The sequence below is a fragment of the Rissa tridactyla genome, chromosome 8 (assembly GCF_028500815.1).
Source record: "Rissa tridactyla isolate bRisTri1 chromosome 8, bRisTri1.patW.cur.20221130, whole genome shotgun sequence".
Taxonomy (NCBI): Eukaryota; Metazoa; Chordata; class Aves; order Charadriiformes; family Laridae; genus Rissa; species Rissa tridactyla.
In genome coordinates this window covers 51,590,006-51,611,051 of record NC_071473.1, presented here as the reverse complement: position 1 = coordinate 51,611,051, position 21,046 = coordinate 51,590,006, and the positions used below count along the sequence as shown (strand labels likewise).

Below are 21,046 nucleotides of genomic sequence, written 5' to 3'. Positions count from 1 at the left end.
TAGGTCACCGATCAGAACCTCAGCGAGGTCAGTGAGTGTTCATGAGTTATGGTGGTATGCAAGCTTTTTACAGTGTCCTTTGCGAAGTGGATTTATTGGTTTCAAATTAATTTCTATTGTATGCAGTTTTCACAACATGAAACCCCCCATTGTTACAGCTCAGACACTGTTAACCCTTTGCAAAGCCGCACGTGAGAAACTGCTACCACCACCACCTGAACAGCCTGCCTTTTAAAATCGTACTTGAAGAAGCGTCCTAGCTGTGAACTGAGCCGGGATGACCTCAAAGAGCCTTTCCTAGCCTTGGGTAGGGGCACAGCCATGAGAGGAAAGTTGTCCTGCAGCTGCACATACTGTTCCTCACTCGTGCATAAATCGGGAAAGGCAGAGCCCAGCTCCGCGGGCTTGTTCTCTGCTGCCCACAGTGACTCCACAGCCTCTGCTGGGTCTGCGAGAGAGTACGGAGAAAGATAAGTGTGTGTGCTGGCAGCATCACAGGCCTATTCTTTGCAGAAAGTACTTTCTGAAAGAAAAAAACGAAACAGCAGAAGCAAAAATGAACAACTATATCATTATCTAATGTGCTGAGATCTCAGCAGAGATCATTTCAAAGATCCATATTGTTTACAGCAGCTGATGAGTCTAACAAGTGCCGAAGCTGTGCTCTTGCTTAAAGTGCTAACATATTTACAGTTTTCAATCCTGTCCTTAGCACTTATCTGTCATTTCAAGATGAATGCTCCTTTTGTACAGGCTAATTACTTGCACGAATACTCCACTAGCTTAAAATCCCAGATTTGTTTCATTTTTCCATTAGCAGCAATTTCGTACTTTGGAAATTGCTTAATACAGCAAATCTTAAAAAAAAAAGATAGTTTTTGTTCAAAGGTATTTCTTTGGCTGTGACAAGTCTAGAATGGAGGGAGGGAAATTAAATTACTTTTATCTGATTAGAGTCTTAATTTTACTATACAACTTTTCTAAATGCACTTACCCATTGTTCTGCTCTGGCTTGGTTATCTCTATAAAATCAGACCGGATCAGTAACAGGCCTGGCTAAGTGCTTTTCTCACGCTTAACAATCTTTTCTCTCTATATAATACATCTCTATATATAATACATCTAAAATTTGGTAGGATCCCATCCTACCTCCTCCTCTCCCAACAAACGGTAGGACCATGTGCAACTGCAAAGCTGTCAGTCATTTCATTTTTACAGGAATAGAAGGACTGCGGGCCATTCTACAAGTCAGTAACTTAATTAAAAAAAATATAACCCAGACATGCAAGAAAAAGGATACAGCTATAACAAGGAGGTCTTATCCCGTTGAATGTTTTACATTACATTCATTGGGTTACTGACCTGTCACGAACCAGTTTCAGATGCAAATCAAAAAATGCCCAGCAATGCAAGATGTGTCTGTTGTTTCTGCTAATCCTGATCCCACTGCAGCCAAAAGTCTGCAGCAAATGTCTTCAACTGCCGTTTAGAAGGCTCCACACTTGCGCAAAAAGAACACCCAGTCTCTCGGTTACATGTTAGATACAGCGTGCCTACACCTAATGTCTAAAGCTACACGCCTGTGAATGAAAATGCTGATCTTGAATTAGCCTCTGTTGTTCCTAAGGAATTGCCAATACAAACCAGGAGTGAATTTGTGCTTTAAAGGATGTGGTCTCCCATTCCTGCCCAAATATTTTCTAAAAACACAAATTCTGCATACGAAGTGCATTTCACTGCAAATGTATAACACAACCTTTAAAAGTCATGAATGCTGTAGATATTAAAAATTGCTATAAACTTCAGAGTTGCATTCACATCAGTCTACACAGGCCATCTTCCACGTTATATATATATAGCTATGAAAATGACCACACATAATAAACTGGTTGCGGTTCTAAAGTAAGGTTTTGATTTCCCGTTCAGAAGTCAAAAGACGTTCCAATTATGTGCAACGGCGTTGTCAGTCTACCGGCCTTTCCATTCTTACTTATTTTAATCCACCGGCGCAACACCATTAGCACCATCATAGATTTTCTTTGCACTTTTCATTCTAGCACCTTTACTATAACTATAAAACCAGCCTATGAGATACTTAACCATCACTAGATCTGCTTCACAACTCAGCTGGATGAAGAACAAAGTCGAGCAACTTGCCCAAAGTCATAGAGTCAGTGGCAAAGCTGGGGATAAAACCTGTGTACTGTGATGCTCGAGTAAGGTAACATACATTGTCTTCTCAATGCAAAATTCTGCTTTTATTTATACTGAGGTGAACTCAGAAGAACTTGATACTACAGTGGCTTAGGTTAGATTTGAACTAGTACAGCTAGTTCAGAGACTAGTACAGAAACACTGAGTTTCACCCAATATATGCAGTATCTCCCATTACTAATAAGAACTACATTGGCAAATACAGCTTTTTCTCCCCCTGTCACTAAGAAATACTATACTACATTTTACGTGGTATTTGTTTAATCCATAAAGCCAGGCAATTCAGTTCTTATCTCAAGGACATTAAACAAGTCTGCTGATTTGAGGTGTCTAACATTTCTGGACATTAGTATCTGTTCATACTGGAGGAGTTACAATACAAACAGGGAGGACGATAAACAAAGCAAAGCCTTTCTTCCTTAACCCTTAAAGCTAACGCTGCAGGAAAAAATCCAGCACGCACAGGGGAATATGGGCAAAAACCTCTCCAACCCTCAATCCTACTGCTGTGTTGCAGATATAAGGTATTATCTATCCATAGCACGTTTTGCTGCTTCCTGAAGTCACAGTCAAAAGAACGGCAAATGCCATCATTCGGAGAAACTGAGAAAGTTACAAAACATAGCAAAAAATGTGGATGGGAGGAAAATGAGGCAGGGAGGTTCAAAGGCAGCTAAACGAAATGATCATGTGAAACAGATCCTGTGTAATTAGCCACTAGGGGGAACAAGAGTCATGCTGCTTAATTAAGGTGCAGTCACTTCTAGCAGTGGGCCCCGAGGTTTATCCTTGCCCAGGGAAGCTGGCTGGGGCCTTGGAACACTTGCCCTGTGAGCTTTGGAGTGCGACAAAGCTTTTCTGGCCTTTGTCTGAGTTTCACTTTCCCCTTTCAGGTCTATAAAGGCCTTGGCACAAGCCATTACCAAGACTTGAAGAATTCATACACCTTTCGTATTTTCTAGCTGCAATTAACTATTTTCTCACCTGAAGCAAAAATATTTAAATAAAAACCCGGGAGCAGAAGGGAGGAGACAAAGGAAAGGGAGAGGACCAAAAAAAGAAAAATGGGAAGAAAGGCAAGGCTGTATTTTTCGGACAGCGTACACTTTGGTGTTGGTTCATTTAAAGCAGAAGGGAGGAAAAATCACATGGAGCTCATGTGCAAACTGTGTGAGAAATGTGGAGCAATGCTCTGCTGGTACCGTTAGACTGAGATAGTGGTTGGGAGCGATGGCAAGGGACCCCCATCCCACCTCGTGCCTGCTGACCTGCACGACTGAAGCCACATGAGAAAAATGAATGAGGCAAAAAGTCAAAGCCCCTCTCAGGCCACTTTTTCTTTGTTGCTGCTGAGGACACAGCCCTGTTCAACAGCATGGCTGGGACTGAATCACAGACAAACAATCTTTTCTATTACCATAAAAATGACAAAGAAGTAATAGTTACAGGCTTTAAACACAAGACTCAAATTAAATAGAGTTCTAAGTGGTATACTGTAACTGGAAGCAGGATCCTACTCCTATTAGAGTCAGCTCAGCCTAAAGAGTATCAGATGTTACTCGGGCCTTAGAAGGCCTGAGACATAAACTATGTGTGTAAGAGAAAAAAAAGTCAAATGACTCATGACAGAGTTTGTTTTAATATAAATGACTTCTTCTGGCTCTTTGCTTTTAAAGACTTGCCATTTTCAGATGTTGAACAGCTAACTTAGGCAGCTGGCTTCCTTAGCCAGTGTCCTTCATTTTGTGTATAAAACGTTGGCATTTACAAACTCATATTCCTTTGGCTAGGGGAGGGCAGTTTATTTTAGCACTGTGATCAATGCCATCATAAATCTTCCCTCTTCCAGTCCAAGAACACTGGCACAGCCCAACCAGTGCTGCGTGGCTATGCTGGACCCACAGAACAGAGGATACACCACAACGCTTTACTGAAGTCCTACAAGCCTTGAGAGCGGACCTAGGGAATCAGCACTGAATGAGCCACAAACCATCCCTTCCTCTTTCCTTTTTATTACACGAGGACACAGGTACCAGACTGAGATATGGAAAGAGCAGGGAAAGAGACAGAGGAGAGGAGAGGAGAGGAGAAGAAAAAGTGAAAAAAAAAAATAAACAGAAGAGAGGCACGAACAAGAAGGCGACAAGAATACAAGAGCCAAGAATAAACAACATCAGAGTGGGAGTAGGGAGGGGGGAGATGGTGGGGATATGGGGGATTTAGTGACGAAATAGAAAAGCCCCGCTCTCCGCCACATCTATCTTCTTTCTCATGTTTCTTTTATTCTCTCTCCATGCCTGGTTCTCCTCTGGGATGAGTGGAACTTCCACATCCAGAAAGCCAGAAGTTCAGCATTTTGTGTCTTATGGCAAATGAGCTGGCTATCCAATGTTTCCACAGGGGCAAAGTTATACAAAGCAAATGAAAAGCAAAGCTTGCTTAGTCTCCCTTTCATGCAATGCAAAAATCATCCCTTAGATGGGACTATTGCAAAATTAAACAACCTTACAACAGGAGCAGTAAATAATGAGTAATGTGCTTGTATATACAAAGCTTTTATACCAACCAGTCAAAGAAAGTGAGGATAGCTCATCACAAAAAGACCCCATTTATCAGAAGAGCTTCAAACAGCTTAGCATCTTTAGGGCCATTAGTCATCTCTTTCACCTAAGCTAAGTGCCAGCTTCCAACCTAGAGGCTAACGCATATCCAATTTATCTGCTGTAAGGCACTCGAGCACGGCTTCCCTCAGTCTCGTCTAAAGATACAGGATTCAATACCTAAACTACTTAAAATTAACAGAAATGAGTGATTCCACAACAACAGATAGGAAGACGCCAGTATGGGAAAATTAGGCAAAAATCAAGTCTAACCAGACATTCTGATAGCAAAAGGAGCCTGACAGAAGGCTGCTAGGCTCAGCAATATTTTGCTGAATATATCCAAGGTGCTTAACTCAGTTCTGAGCTACAGGGCTGGACAATGACGGGACCTTCCAAATGCCACACGTTATCATCCTCTACCCCACAATTCTGGGAGGAAGAGGTTGGGCTTGGTTACGGTACAGCCCTCCACACATACTCTTGCTGTGGAGAGATTCTTCAGAGGAGAAAATATTGACTACAAATTGGTTTATTTCCAGAGTGTTTACCCCTGGAGGGTCCTCTGTGATTTCAGAGCTCCAAAAGAAATGACGTGGTGAGACCTAACCACTCCTCCCTCTACTTAGCCGGGAGTGCGTTGCCACATCACTTTACTCTGTTCTTTGGCAAAACAATGTGCTCCCATCAGAGCTTCCACACCCACCCTCCTCCCTAAAATTTCTACCTGATAAAGGACTATTTGGAAGCCGTGCAGAAAAGAACAACTTATAGCAGGTGCTCACACAAACGGGCCCTACATGCGTCAAAATGTATTTATGTACTGAAGGTTAGTAATGTTTTGGTGAGTGCAAGCCCTGGGAATACTACACATTGAGTACATCCCCCATACATTATTCTTAGCTGTAAAGTGCACTTGTGAAAGCTGACAATCCAACTCACTTTTGCTGCTTAAACACACTTTTAAGGCACAGCAAGATATGGGCACTGCAGTTCTCCTTATTCATGTTCTTCTAGTGTTTTTCAACCCTCATCTGGGGGAGTATCTTTGTGCAAAAATCTGCAACTTATGCTTTTCCATACCCACTTGGTGGTTAGCTTTTCTGCCCAGATTTCCCTCAAGAGTGACAATTATGGTCTTGCTAATCATTACGTGAACACTTGTCCCAGTAAAAACAAAACAGAGCCATGAAGCGATTTCATATGGATTCTCTCTACGTGTCACTGTCCAATTTCTAGTATCAAACTGTGCCTCAGAAATGTCACAGCACAGTGGGTGTGAAAGGTTGCTTCAAAACAAGAAAGCAAGCAAGGGTTGGGAATGGTTGTTATATGTCTCCATCTAAGAAACCAAAGAAACAAGAACCTATGACTTAGCTGAACAAAGGAAGAGTAGGAGAAGTGGATTCCAATTCTGAGGATGAGTTGCTAACAAAGGAACTGCCTTCTATTGCTAATAAAACTAACAAAGGTTACGGGATCTCTCCTCTACCATTTCAGATCAAGTATTTTGTGAAAGGGAACAAAGAAAAATGTCTTCACTGTTAACCACCAAAAAAATGAAATGTACTGGAAATGCCTAGACAGTAAACAGAGTCTTGTTAAACTACAGAGATAGGGCAAATTTTGAGAAACGAAGCCCTCTAGACATCTTCAGGAGAAAGGACAACGCAGTACATGAAAGTTATAAAACTTCTTCAAATACAGGGTGGCAAAAGTAAGGGTGGTATGAACTACTGGCATCAAATCCCATGACTAAGTGATCATAATGTCCTTCAAAAAATTTATTGTGAAAAATCCTCAAGCATTTCAGACAGCTAGTGCTCTGACTCTACATGCTTGTGCTTTGCCACAGAACAGTCTGATCCCCTGTGCTGACATAGCAAGAGTGCAAATCCCAGATGGAAAATTAATCTCACAATGCAGCCAGATTGAGTTTCCAATTCTCCAGTGCATAACTTGAGGGTTGTTCTGCTCAGCTATTGAAGAGGTGAGGGCAGAGGGACTTTAACTTGTTTGACATCCCAAACATCATTTAAGCAAGACACACTCTGCAAAGGACCTTACTGGCTATTGACAGTTACAAAGGATCCATGGTACCCTCCTTTGTACTCATCTTTCTATAAAATATTGCTATCACACTTTTCCCTGCTTAAATGGCCTGGACAGAAGGCGAGTCCAAGGTCCAAATGACTTCAGCTATGTCTCTGAGTATATGGGTAAAATCTGTCCTTAAAATAGAAAGGAGATGGATCACAGTACTTTTTAAAGAAATATCTATCTACCATAAAGACATATTTATGGTTTCTTCATATTTATGGTTTTCCTCAAGAAAAGACAGCGCCAGGAAGCTAGAAAAACTTTAAGGTTGTGATATTATTAAACTTCTACAAGCTGATCTTAGTCTTAACTCCGCTTGAAAAAAGATCAACTAATTGTGCATCTCCTTAGACAAACTCTACCATGGTCATTTCATGGTTTGTTACAAAAATATGCAGCAGCAGAACCTGAACTATTCTAGGCAGCATATTTTCTCCTGCTTGCCAGGTCTGGGGCTTACTGACAGATGAGAAGAATACCATTGGTTTAGTAAGAGTCTCAACTTCTGCAGATCAACAAAACACTAAATCTTATTCTTTGCCAACATCAGCTGATGTAAGTTTATTAAAAGCTAAAACTCATGACAATCTACACATTGAGCCTACAGACAGAAGAGACTGTATTCGCATGCATCTGGTTGCTTCTAATATGGTAACCGGGTCCGTGCATGCAAGACAGAGACCTCAGGTGAAGTCAATGGAGTTACGCCAATGCGCAAAGCTGGCTGCACCTTCAGCATAAACACAGAGGATTAAATAGATTTCTCCGGTCATTTGAGCACCGGAGAGGTCTTTATTACCTTTTCAGTCCATCCTCATAAATGTAAAAAATAAGTAATAAAATCTTTATCACCACTCTCAGACAGAATGAATAAACAAGTAAGTCACACTGATATCCCGACACACAGTGCCCCATCTCCTTTCACCGATGCCCAAAATAAAAGGCCATGTTTCATTTCATTTTGTTAGTGTGGTATTTCAATAAAGCACCTACTTTTAGAAAAATAATATGGACACATCTTTAAGTGTCGGATTTCTGAGATTGTTGCCTCCAACTTCAGTACTTCTGTGTCAGATACTTGGCTAATGTAAACGGGTAGTTCTGTTGTAGCCAATATATTACACTGACCTAGTGCAGCTGCCCTTCCTTGTCATTAAAGAGTTACTGAGAAATTCCAAATCTGAACATTCACGTACTGGATGACATTTAAAATGGAGCGTGCTAAGTTTCCACAAAAGGACAGCACTTAACAAAAGACACCGCCTTTGTATCCTATTACCTATAGCATCCACAGCTTGTTTCTGAATGGGAAATAATACGAACCAATCGCAAGAGCTGTAACAGCCTTTATCATTTCAAGATGTGTCATCTACCAGTGAACTGCGTGTCAGATTCCTGTTTGGGCTCTGATCCAGTAAAGTACTTCAGCACACGGGCAGTCCTGCTTATCTTCAACTGAGCTTCTTGCCTACTTGAAATTTAGATGATGTACCTAAGTGCTTGATTGGATCAGGGCACTGGAGTAAACTGGTGTCACTCCTCTGAAATCCTGGAGCAACACTGATTTACATTAACTGAGGATTTTGCACTATGAATATGGACTAAGCTCATCCATCATTTCAGTAGCTGTATGACCTGATACAACAAACTTTGACATTTTCTTAGACAAGTTTTTACCTGTAATAATTTCAAGTGATATAAAACGACCACAAATCATCTAATGTGACAATGAACCAAACACTACTGTACAGCATGTACTGATCTGATCATACATCAAATGTATGACAACATATAGCGTTAGACATTGCACTCCACCAAGAATGTTTAACAGCAACAGAGTTATTTCGCTCAATTCCAATATAAAAGGCAGCCAGCAGGATGATATCAAATGATGGCAGCTCTGCTTCTCATAAAAGGACCTTGGGGACTCCAAGGAGATTTGTGTATCTGCACTTCAACAGCATAGCAATGTGGAAATGTTAAAGTTAGTAAAGCAAACAGTCCTCAAATGAGAAGGGCAACAGATGTCAACCAGTATCACATGTCAGTAAACAGCAACAAGACAGAGGGTACTTTTCTTAGCACTTTTGTGAAAGCGTCGTGCTATCAGCTACAGCCACATCTCAGCTGTTTGACTCCCTAAGTGGTGGTGCTTGTATGTGTGATTTCACTCCCACCAAGAGAGGATTTCCAACCATATGGAAATACTGTCCACAGAAGTCAGCTGAAAGTAGAAATGCTTCTGTATATTTATTGCGGCTTGAAAAGTGAAGAAAAATCACACTCTCAAACTGATTGAAAGCTCATTCTGTGCCTGGCAGAGACAGACAAAGCATTTATATTTCTCAGCTTTAATACAGAAGGATCATCTTTAGGGCAAAAGAGTAGTTGTGATTCATCCACTTTTTACCCTTACTGCAAAGACTTCTGACAGTAAGGCCAAAATATGCTAACTAAAAAGGCACTCTTTGTACCATAAACACTAGGCCACAAGGAACTGGACAGTGGCCATCAAATCACTGCCTTTTAATTTTTCTCTCTCATCTATATTTCTCCAAAGATTTCTGGTAAGAAGGCAGCTGACTCTACACAAAAGCCAGAGGCAGTGCCAGTATCCTGGTGGTTTCATGCATGCCGTATTGAATCTAACTTTATTACACAAGGAAAAAAAAAAAAACCTTTCAATTAGGCAAAGATGTATTTCAGTGTCAAAACACCAAGGAAAGAGGTAAAGGGATAAAGTTCTACTGCCGAGTCACTGCTTTGAGTCCAGCCCTGGTTAGCTGCAAATATGCTCCACAGCCATGGAACATCTTAGCCGCTTACGTGGAAAACAGTTTGGTTCTCAGCAAGCAGCAGGGTCTACATCATGAAGTGTCCATGACATCCCTTGATGACTTTGCTGCCAGTCAGAAGCGAGAGAACAACAAATGAATGGACTGTGAAGACCCACCTCTTTTCACCATTACAATATGTCTCTAACAGTAGGTATATAAGCTACACACTGAAATTTAAAGTCTCTTTTTTTATGGAGCACGTGTCCTGTCAGTTGAGATTGATAATATACAACCTTGGAAGGAATTTTTTAAAAAAATCGTTTAGATGAAGAGGCCGTACCCAGCCAATACACTACTCAGAAAAGCAAGAGCTGTCAGGTAGCCTTGCCCAAGGTTGGCCTCCTCTGAAACCTGGGCTCAAACTCTACGTGTACAAATCTGGAGCTTTTGAAGAACAGGAAGGCAAGATCACAGCACCTTAACACACTCCTTGTGTAGGGTATGGTGCTTAAGAACAACCATCTCCTTCCTCTGCCTTCCCCAAATCCTCTGATTAAGGAAACAGGAGGCAAAAAAGCCATCCCAACACGGCAGGAAGGCCTTTACTAAAAGGTGCATTAATTGGGTAAGGCAAGCCAACGAAATGATTAATTTGCTGCTCTCCTTCAATATTATGTTTACACAAGTTGATTATAGCACTTAATTACTAATTCACCCTGCTCAGAAACAAGAGTGCTTTAAATTTTTAATGAGATGAGGGAAGGCAACATTCCCTAACTCAACAGGGAGAAGTCATTTTATTTCCTCTTTTGATTTCCCAAGTTATTACCATTTCTAAGGAAAAAACCATCTCCTCCCTGATCTTGCATTTGGTTCTTGCTTTTGAAAATATGGAAATCAACAAGACGCTTGTATTAATTTCAATCCCTGACCTGACAGGTAATGCTTTGGAAGAGGAATAGAGGATCAGATCATCAACTGAAGCACGTCCATTGAAATAAGTGGAACAAAATTACACGAGAGACTGCCTGATCCAGAAATGGAAATAGGCTGAGCCCCTTCAGTTCTGTCAGCAAAAACGCTGACTATGTCCCGGTACTATTTATGGGTGTTCTTATGAAATGTTGTCTACTCACAATTGCCAGTTGGTCTTACTGAGGTTGTGGACCAACTGTTGCACTGAAGAACTTCTTTACGTTCACGATAGTCTGTGACATTTTCATTGTTAGCAGGCGAATACACTGAATATCACATGTTCTTCCTGGCTGATCTTTACAAACCCTGTGTTATCTGTGGGCTTTGTTGTTTGATTTTATCCTCTATGCTATACCACCCAACAACTTCCTTAGACAACCGAGAGGAGATGTCCGTTAAATTAAACATAATCAAGCAGTGCACAAACAAAACTCTTTCGAGTTCCTTTAGCACAGGGTTGTAAGTGAATCATTTCCCCTGCACCACCATAACTTCCAAGCCCTGTCTGCAGTAATATGTCTCCCTCACAGTTATGGTCTCTATGTCTGTTCTCTTGAAGGTGAGCCAGGTGACCTTGATCCGCATAGCTTCCAGGGCTGCTTCCAGGCATGCAAAGTGTACCTAAGGGGTACTTCACTTGCTCAACTGCTACTGCTGCTAAATAATTCAGCTAATCCACATTAGGTAATTACCTAACACCTCCCTCTATAGAATCCCACTAATTTTAATATACCTCCAATCCGCTTTATAAGAACAATGAAAAAGCTTTTCCCTGTCTTTTTGCAGGATATACCACCAATGTGCATAACAACCAAAACTAACAAAGAAAAGACCACATGTCCCTTAAAAGTCAATTTTATACCTGAAAAATCTTGTAGTCATGTAGACTCTAATTTCTAGCTCAATGTTTTACACCAATAATGATTACAGAAAGCTGATTACAGAAAGTTACCAGTAAAAGGTATGGTAAATCATATGAAGTTTCTTTTCTTCCATATCAGCCAGTAAGAATGACACACATTAAAATAGTAAATTAATACAAAAAATAATCTGGTAATCTAGTTTCATACGGGTAATTTTATTAATTGCTTTAATATGCAATTAAGGAATAGTCAGTGGGCTGCAGGATTTTATAAGGTAATAATCCTGTTCCCTGGTGTACAGCTTTGTCCCAAAGAGTAGGTTATCCAAAAAAAAAAAAAGAGCTGGATGACTGCCAAATCAAACAGCACCTTCTTCCCATTTTCAATTACATACAAGTGAGGCAGAGTAACGAGGATATACTGGAAACTTTGACATTTATTTATTGAACATTTTTACTGAGAAGGAATTGCTGGCTTGCTAAACCGGAAACTATATTTTTACTACAGAAACAATCACATAGAAAACCACGATCCTGCTGCTCAGCATGAAAGGAATGGCTAGAACCAATAAATTGACCCATCTAAGCCAGCAATGTTAAGGTTATTTCATTCAATGCAGCACATATTTCAAAAATCCAAAACCCAAAAATACAGTGTATATTCCAAAAATCTTTACGTCATACTATTTTACACAGCGCTGTCTTCTGCGTCCCAGCCAGGCTGTGTTATGGTTCATAGGCACAACAATCAAGACACAAGAAAACCACTAAAAGAAAAAAGGTGTAGCATTTGTAGGGGGAAATGAAAAGATAACCCAAATTGAAAGAAGAAATTCAGAAGATTTTCTCCCCTTTCCAGAGATTCTAGAGACTAAATAACCAGAAGATGAAATGGGGAAGAACTCACCACACTGCGTATTCTTTTTTCTTTTTGGATAGACCAATTGTTTTAATTCAGTTTTACCACAGAGGAAAAAAATGCAGAGAGTAAATGAAGAGGAAAATAGGGAAGTCAACATTCTTTGAAGCAACAACATATGGTGACCAGGCATGAGAGATGGAGGTTATAAATCTTTCCTTGATAGAATTACCTAAAGAAGAAATTGCAGCTTCAAGGGGCTTGCGCATTTAAAACCACACAAGAATCTAGCAAATTAACCTGTATGGTTACAAATTTTGCAATAACTTCCATTTCCAATGCTTCTCTGTAAAGGCGCAGCGTACTGAGGATTTTGGTACTAATACAGATGTGGTCAATAGAAAGCATGAAAACCTTGGCTCCACAAATCACTCAAAATAGGAATAAAAATATATGAACATTAAGAATTAGAATAAAATGCTGCATCCTGAAAACACTCCTGCTGTAGCATAGAAAGGGAAAGGAGACAGGAGGTACGTTGGTGCTTGTTTCTTTGTGAGAAGAAACTTATTTAGGGATACCGAAGGATAGAGGAAAAGCTCTTTAGTGTTCTAGCCACTATGACCAACTGCTCAAGAGAGTGAAGGGTGAGAATCCTGTTGTCTCATGTACGCTTCTGACTGGGTTCATCACACAGCAATATGTAGGTAAGTAAGCTGTCTGTCCTTGCAAAAACCATCCTCCTCTGAAGCAGATACTTCCCCATTTCCAAATCCCAGTGATGGAATGCCACAGGACTAAGCATCAGGATAGTACAGGAGAGTATGAGAGTAACAGCAACCACAACGGCCACAGACTTTACCCCTATGGAAATACCATCTAATTCTAATGCATTTCTTAACTGTTAAGCTAAATAAAGCCTAACTCCAATTACTATATAAGGTTACCATAGAGATGGGTCTTCCCTAGATGACCCATCTTTTCTTTCCTCTATTGAAAAGTGAAGCCCTGGTAGATTTGGAGGATCTTCTGTGTGTCCAGGTTTTCTGAGTGAAGAGCAGAGTGCTGGAGCCCTGGCCCTGACTTGGCTGCCCCATGCCCAACCCCCACATTGACAGAATGCACAAGTAGGTCAACTCTAGCACTTAATGCATGTTACATCCCCAAAGCATCACATTCGGCATGCAGACACAAGAACAGCCCTGTTCCGTAGGCTCACCAGCTCCTCAGGCATCACTCGCAGTGCACATACTACACAGCACACATCCACATCCTTCCATACGAGATTCCCTGGCAGAAGCCTGGCAGCGCTACTACTGTTGCTCATCGCTAGTGGGTTGTACCTGTCTGTTCAGCAGCCATTCTTTTTGTAAGCAGAGCATGTTAAAACTGGACTAAGATTATCAAGAGTGATTTTGAGGGATCCTGGCTTTGGGTGCTATTGCCAAGCTGTCCTGAAGACGCTCGAGTTTTAGAAAATGGAGAACGGCCAGCCCACGAAAACCAGATAGCTTTTAAGTGTTCTGATTTTGACATTGAGGGGAAATGTCCAAAAATAATTCTGAGAAATGTGACCAGTCACTGGGACAAATACAGTAAAAATTCCCCTTCAAACAACCATAGACATAAGGAAAGAGGTTATTGGTAAAACCCCCACAATCTTCTCCTTTACTATTAGACTGAGCAAACAGACAGCTTTGGAAAGCACAATAATTAAGCACAAACCATCTATTAGAGGACAGGTAATAACCTCTATTATTTGCAAAGACTACAACAGTGCTGCACATTTGCAGCAGCACCTCTAAGAACGGTTCGTTTTGGAAGATGTGTTAGAAAAATAAATGTAAAAGAAGGCTATTGAACTGCAATGCTAGATACGCGTTTACGCCTTCCCACCCCCAAAAAGACATTTATTCCGTTTCTTGCTTCTTGATCCCATGAAGCTGAATTCCTTTTAAAATATTTTTACAAAATCTAACGTATTTGCTGCATGATACAACTGATATTGTCGTAGGTGGCACCTCTTTAATGACAACCCCAATGCACACTAAGCCAAAACACTTAGCGGGTGGTTCTTTCACACTGCAGAGATGGTGTGTGACATCCCGGATAGGATTCAGGGCCTCACCTGGCTCCCAGTGATCACCACAGGCAGTATGACGGAAAGAAACATGCTACGAATGCCCAGGGGGATGTATAATAGCAGTAGCTTCCAAACTACTTTCCCCTTTTCTGTTTCAGAGATATGCCAGGGAAGCCCATGGGCTTGACCCAGTAACTCAGTGAACCAAAAGGAAACTCTCCCGCTGACCAGCAAAGCCCTTGGAACCAGACCTTACACAAACGGCTGCTGAAGCACTCAAAAAGGCAGAGGCTGCGTCTGGGAAACCAGACTCCTTATGCGTGGCTGAGGCACTGGACTGCACTTTGTATTTATTCTTTTTCTTTATGTACTGGTGTTAACTCACTTGATTCAAGCAGAAATGGGAAGGGAGCATAAGGAGCCACTGGAAGCCACTGGAAGTCCAGCTCCCAGCAGTCACAGGTAAGCTCTTAGAAGTTTACTCCAGGAAGACCCACAGAACTTGTACCGTGCTTATGGCAAGCCAAAAACCATTCCCATAACCAAAGACGCAGGTACATCCTGACATATCGCAAGAGTAAAAGAGCAAACACTTTTTAAATTAAAAAGTCTGAGACGTGACTGGTTCAAAGGATCTAGTTTCACTGAAAAAGATTTCTGAAGGAGCAAGCTATGTAAACTGACATGTATGTATGTACGTATAAAATACACTTATCTGTTCTGACATTACTGGATACGCTTATGAAATATTTTGATACTAAAAGGCAGGGATAAAAACTAAGTGTAAATGAATATGCTAAAATTATATAAAGAAACACTAGAGAAAACTTCGCAGCATTAGATTTTCCTAAGGTTATGAAGACAGACTTAATGAAATCAGTTTTGAGATGCATGGTTATTGCATAATAGGGCAAAACATCTTAAACTTGGAGTGAAATACCTGTGTACTTAAAGGCAGAAGATTAGCAGAAGAGTAGGAATTAAATATAAAGTCCAGTCACCAAAAGCTTCTACTGAAATTACATTTATCAAAACAAGTTCTTCTCTTTACAAGCACTGGAATTATTAAATAGAGGTATCTATTGTACTATATACTTCTTGCAATGGGATTAATTTTAATGGGAAAATTCTTATTAAAGGAAACTGCTCTTCCTGCTAACCACACTGTAGAATATTCACAATTGGAAGTTTCACATTTGGAGAAACGCCAAACACGGCCCAGTTCCTCAGCTTATGTTGAGCTGTTTATTGGTTCCAGTGGAACCACATCGATTTTACTAGGCTGAGAAGCTGACCTCCCTATTCGTAAAGGACATTCAGGTATGTTTTTGTGCAAAATTTCAACTACAAATACCTGTGCCTGGTGTGTCCTGGCTTGAGGTAAAACAGAACCAACTTTCTGTTCAGTAATTTTATTTCTTAGCCAGGCCTCTTCTAACTCTCTGAAATGAACAGCATGTTGTGTCTGAAGCGGTTCGTTCAGAGTGAGAAGACAGTTTGTGCCAAGGAATGGTATGCAGCAAGGCTCTTGCTTATCCTTATTGCTATAACAACCAAGGTCAGCTAATTTCGTTATTTGCCCCGTTAGAGGGTGGGAAGCGGAGGGGCGCAGAGGGGTCCCACCTGCGGGGAGGAGCGGACAGGACAGGTGACCCAAAATTGACCAACTGGGGTATTCCATCCCATCTGCCCCATGCTCAGTCTAAAAGCTGAGGGATCAAAGGGTCAGCTCTCTTCCTTCAACGGCTGACATCCGAGGAGGACCCTGACTGTTCATCTGCCTTTGATCCCGATCCGTGTGTTCCTGACTCCGACTCTGGAACCTGGTTCCCACCCGTCGCTGAGTCCAGCCCGGGACTTCCCCAGTGCCTGCCGGTGACATCATCCTGGGAGCTTAATACGGTTTTGTGTATACTGTGTCTATTTCATTATTTTCCTTTTTATCTTATTATTAATATTTTATTAAAGTAGTTTAGTTTCTTCTAAACTCGTAAATCTCTCTTTATCTCTCCCCCTCCTCTCCGTGCACGAGAGGCTGGGGGGGAGCATCCGTCGCCGGCCATTGGCCAATTTGGCCAAAACCACGACATGATGTTATAAAGAAAAATCCATCTAGAGACCATCTTGATGAATAATTTTGTCCAACCGGATGCAGCATGAGGAGAGGACATGCCTTATACTGGTGGAATTGCCAGATGGGAAAACAGGTATGATTTGGGGCACAGAGACCCTTCTTCAGATTTCTTTTATACTGCTGCTGTTTACATAAAAGCACCTAAGTCATGCTTTGGCCGATCCACTGGACATAAAAGCCTCACTACTACTTTTACAACTGTTAATGGATTGAAAGAACATGATTAAACAAGAAGTTCCATCCTCATTATTAACTCTGCATTCACTGTGGGCAAGACAAGAGGTATAGGTGTGTCATTTTTTACTGCATAAATAGTGCTGTGTTGTTTCTTATGTTTAACATTCCTCAGTATGAAGGAAGGAAAGTAAGACAAATATAACTGGGATGAAAGTGTGACCTTCTCGCAGGATCAGAGCCTTGCCAAATTCCCGTTTTTGTCTGCAGAATTACATGGCCTAACTTCATAGGCAGCAGCTTCTACCTGCATGTCCCTACAGTCAAAAGACAAAGGAACCTTCAATACACCTAAATAACATACGGAGTTAAAAAGAGGGTGGAGAGAAAGCAATGCCGCCTCTTCTCCGGCTGTACAGAATGTACAAACTTTTCCACTTGAATTAAAGTCTGCGCACGGTGCCAAATGTCAAAGTGTAAAATGCATTAAAACTGAAAAAAAATAAAATAAAAAAATCAGGCACTGCATACCTGTATAGATGCAAAATCCCCAGAAGCACAAGCTCCAAGAATAGCAGCACCCACCAAAACAGCCTCCACTTCTTTGGACAGGACAACAGGCTTGCCTATACAAGAAAAAGCCATGCCTCTGTTAGGAAGAATACAGCAGTACTGCACTAGCGGCACAATAAATAATTAAAGCCAAAAGAAAGACAAAGAACAAAGGAATCAAAAAGGACTTGCAAACCATGTTCACAACTCCATTCAGCGCTACAGCCTACTGTAGACTAATGTAAATCTCTCTGCTCTGTTGTTCCAGGCTCCAAGAAAAATGCAGAATTTAAATAAAACAAGTTCAACAAAATAGTAACGCAGAACATAAAGCATACAAAGAACAACCCCCCAGATCTTTGACTCTGGCTATTTATCTCAAAGGGCTCGGTATAGACCTGTTACCCACACCCTCCAAACCCACGTGCCTATTAAAAGTTGACCTCGAGGGGAAAACAGGGTGGTACCCTTTTTGTTTCTTCTGCAACAAACAAACAAAAAAGATTGTTTGTGTTTGTTTTTTAAATATATAGCCAACAAAGCCAGTCTGGTTTTGCTGGAAGACATGAAAATATGACTAGTAAACTTTCACAAGCTATGTATGAAATAAGAAGAGAAATCTTGTCTTCCAAATTGTGCAAGATACTCGAAAACAAGATTAGAACACTGGAAAAACAAACTAACAAACTCAATATATAGTCTGAAGTAGAATTAAAAATTATTGTTTCATCACCCATGGGTATTACCATGAACATACTTTCCCTCGGTTCGCACAGAGTTTTCTAAGACCTGTATCACTAGTGTAGAAACAGCAGGAAAAGGACTAATATACAAATGAAAATCAGCCTGCTTTCTTAATTCTCCTTAAAAACATAAAACAATAGCATAAGTTTAAATACTTTTCTAGCTGTACTTTAGATGCTTATCCTCACTAAGCCAAAAAATTTAATATTCCTACAGTATTAGGAAATGTGTCTAAATTTCCATTACTGAGATAATTTCATCCAATGAATGATGATGCAAACACAGTGGTGGGAGGAGGGCTTCCTTCTGTGAATAGCCTCAATGATATTATGCCCCCAAAAACGCTGCTCCCGAGAGCCAGCTGTAAGATCAGAAGGAGCTGAAGTTTGGAGGAAGCTCTAAAGCGAGCCATGAACAAGCCCTACAGAGAAAAAGGCAAATCTTCACTTTTCAAAATGAGAAATAAAATTATTTATATATGAAACCATTATTGATACAAAGCAAATTCACCTTGCACCCCAGGCATCCAGCTACATTATGCTAAGTTTGGACTGTTCCACCAGCATAATGCTCCTCACAACCACCTTTCAGTGAGTGACACAAAGCTGCCGCAGTGGTCTTTATGCCATTTTTTCCTACATTTAGCACAGGCAGAGTGACAGGGAGCCAGTGAGACCTTGTTGCTTGATTACTGGAATGACTAGCAGCGAACTAGCATAATTACAGCATGCCTTAAATTGCTCTGACCAAACAAATCCACCTTAAAAACATTAGTGTAGGATCAGTCACCTGAGCATTCCTCCGGTTCAGATGGACCACAGCTCAGGACTTGGGTCAACTTGGAATAGAAAATCTAAAAATCAAGCTTACAGCTACACGGCTGCGTGCCAGGCGCTGAAGCAGTAAGCAATTTTCAGCGTGCTCTAAAATTTACTGCAGATTTCCCGCATCATCAGAATGAATACAGAATTCTTACCAGGCAAACAAAAAGATCAAGATACTTTTTAAGTGGCCTGCGAAATTATCTATTGGATGTCTGCATGGCTGAGTCATGGGCATTTGCAGCTAACAATAATATATTCAGATTTTTTTCTTTTCGGGAAAGAATGGGGGATTGATCCTGGAATGCGAGTTATTTTATCTGATAGGCTCTAATGAGTTCAACATAACCAAGAGCATTTCAGTGAGATGAACTCTGACATCCCTTGTCAGTCACTGATTTTACAAATGGGGGAGAACTCCAGACTGCAAAAAGGCCTTTTTGTACGGAATTGTACTTGGCCATTAGTTACAGTCAAAGAACTTCTGATTACATTTTAATCAGAATACCTTTTCACGGATCTTTTCTTTTACACATCACGAACCAGCACCCCAACTCTACACGTAGCTGAAATTCACCTAAAACATCTGAGTTATACAAGGGAAGGCACCGACTTGTCAACATCATTTTTCACAAACAGAAAGTGTCACTTGGACTACAATGTACTCAGTGAATTTTAAGGTCAATAGGCATTATGCTTTTTGCTTCTCCATTGCTGTTTTCATCTCAGGTAAATACATAAAGCATGTTCTCATCTTCCCTCCTGCAACAAGGTTATGAAGTGTGGTATGATGTTAGGGCAAGTCAGATCTCCAGACCAAATGCCCCAAATCTGAGCCTTAAACTGTATTCATGAGAGCTCAACTGGTCTTAATTTGAAATATACCCAAAACACACATCATTCAAAGTTGCTCTGAAGTCCTTTACACTAAATTTTGTTATTTTTTCCACATTTTTTAAAGTGTATTCAACTGACTCACAGGTGTGCTAAGATGTCCAATGCCCACAGGCTTCAGGGAGACCAAAAATACTGTGCAAGCCTGAGCCCTCCTCTTGTAATGAACTACATACCCAGGACCTTCCCCCCACCGGGAATTCTACAAAACCAAATGGAACACCATGCAGGAGCAAGAACCCAGCAATTGTCCCCTAAGCTATATTATGACACAGCCATGGAAGCAATTCAGAATCGAATTGTTCTACATAATGGATCCAATGTCCAGCATGAGCAGGCAGTGTCAGAAGTCCAACAGAATTCAAATAGGATGAAGTTAATAGAGGTTTTAATAAAACACATCAAACGGTCACAAAATGTACTGGACACTATCCTTGCCTAACTAACTTCTTGTAATCTGACCGAATAGAATCATTTCTAGAGAATGCTTGAAAAGTTTTTAAAAATCTGAGAGTGAGAAACATCTCTGACATGCAGTTTATACATATTGGTTTTAAAAATTCCATACAAAGTTTTTATATTTATTCTATCGGCAAGTCTAAGAGCCACAGATTACAAATCATGCTGGAGGTTTCTCCAGAAGTCTGTTTTCTAACAATACGACATATGGAGCTTTGTTTGCATCGCATCTCTGCGGTATTCAAATGCCTTTAAATTTCAGGAAATCCAGTCTTGCAGGAAGTAACATTTCATTACACGCATTTTGGCCAACCAGCAAAATCCAGTTCTATATAAAGAAAGTATTTATTTTTCCAAAGACAAAGTATTTAGCCACCTATAATAAAGGACCTTACACTCCTTTCCCCATGCTTCCTCGTAACTTACCAGTAATGTCAGCGTGCATCTGCACAAAGAGAGGGTTCTTGCTCAGCCCACCGCACAGAAACAGCGTGTTGATACGATGCCCTGCAGCCTCCATAGCTTCCAAAATATGTCTTGTCCCTAACTTCAAAAAGGGGGGAAAAAACAACGACAACAACAAAAACCACATGAGCACAGGAGAGCAGCCACAGGAACAGATCTTAAAGCACAATTTGCTAAAACAGAATGATACTGCTAAAAAGAATGATACGAACTGGCCCTACCAGTAACTTGCGGGCTGGGAACAGACCTGCAGGCGTACGGCCACTGCTTAGCTTCCAGCCGGTACCAAGCATTGAAATTAAGAACTACAAAAATCAAAGAGATGGCACAAAG

At 40.8% G+C, this 21,046-nt stretch overlaps 1 protein-coding gene across 13 annotated transcripts in view; it reads right to left on the bottom strand.

Moving 5' to 3' along the window:
* FGGY (FGGY carbohydrate kinase domain containing) overlaps positions 1-21,046 on the bottom strand; it is a 327,916-nt gene that overhangs the window by 12,611 nt on the left and 294,259 nt on the right. For 9 of the 13 annotated variants that reach the window (XM_054211719.1, XM_054211718.1, XM_054211722.1 and 6 more), the window contains 2 exons: positions 20,675-20,795; positions 17,310-17,404 (listed from right to left, as the gene is read on the bottom strand). In XM_054211719.1, the coding sequence (XP_054067694.1) occupies positions 17,310-17,404; positions 20,675-20,795 (216 nt within the window). Of the gene's footprint in view, positions 1-17,308; positions 17,405-20,674; positions 20,796-20,816; positions 21,019-21,046 lie in introns of those variants that run through there. The other 4 variants (XM_054211728.1, XR_008468042.1, XM_054211726.1 and 1 more) reach the window with 4 other exon arrangements.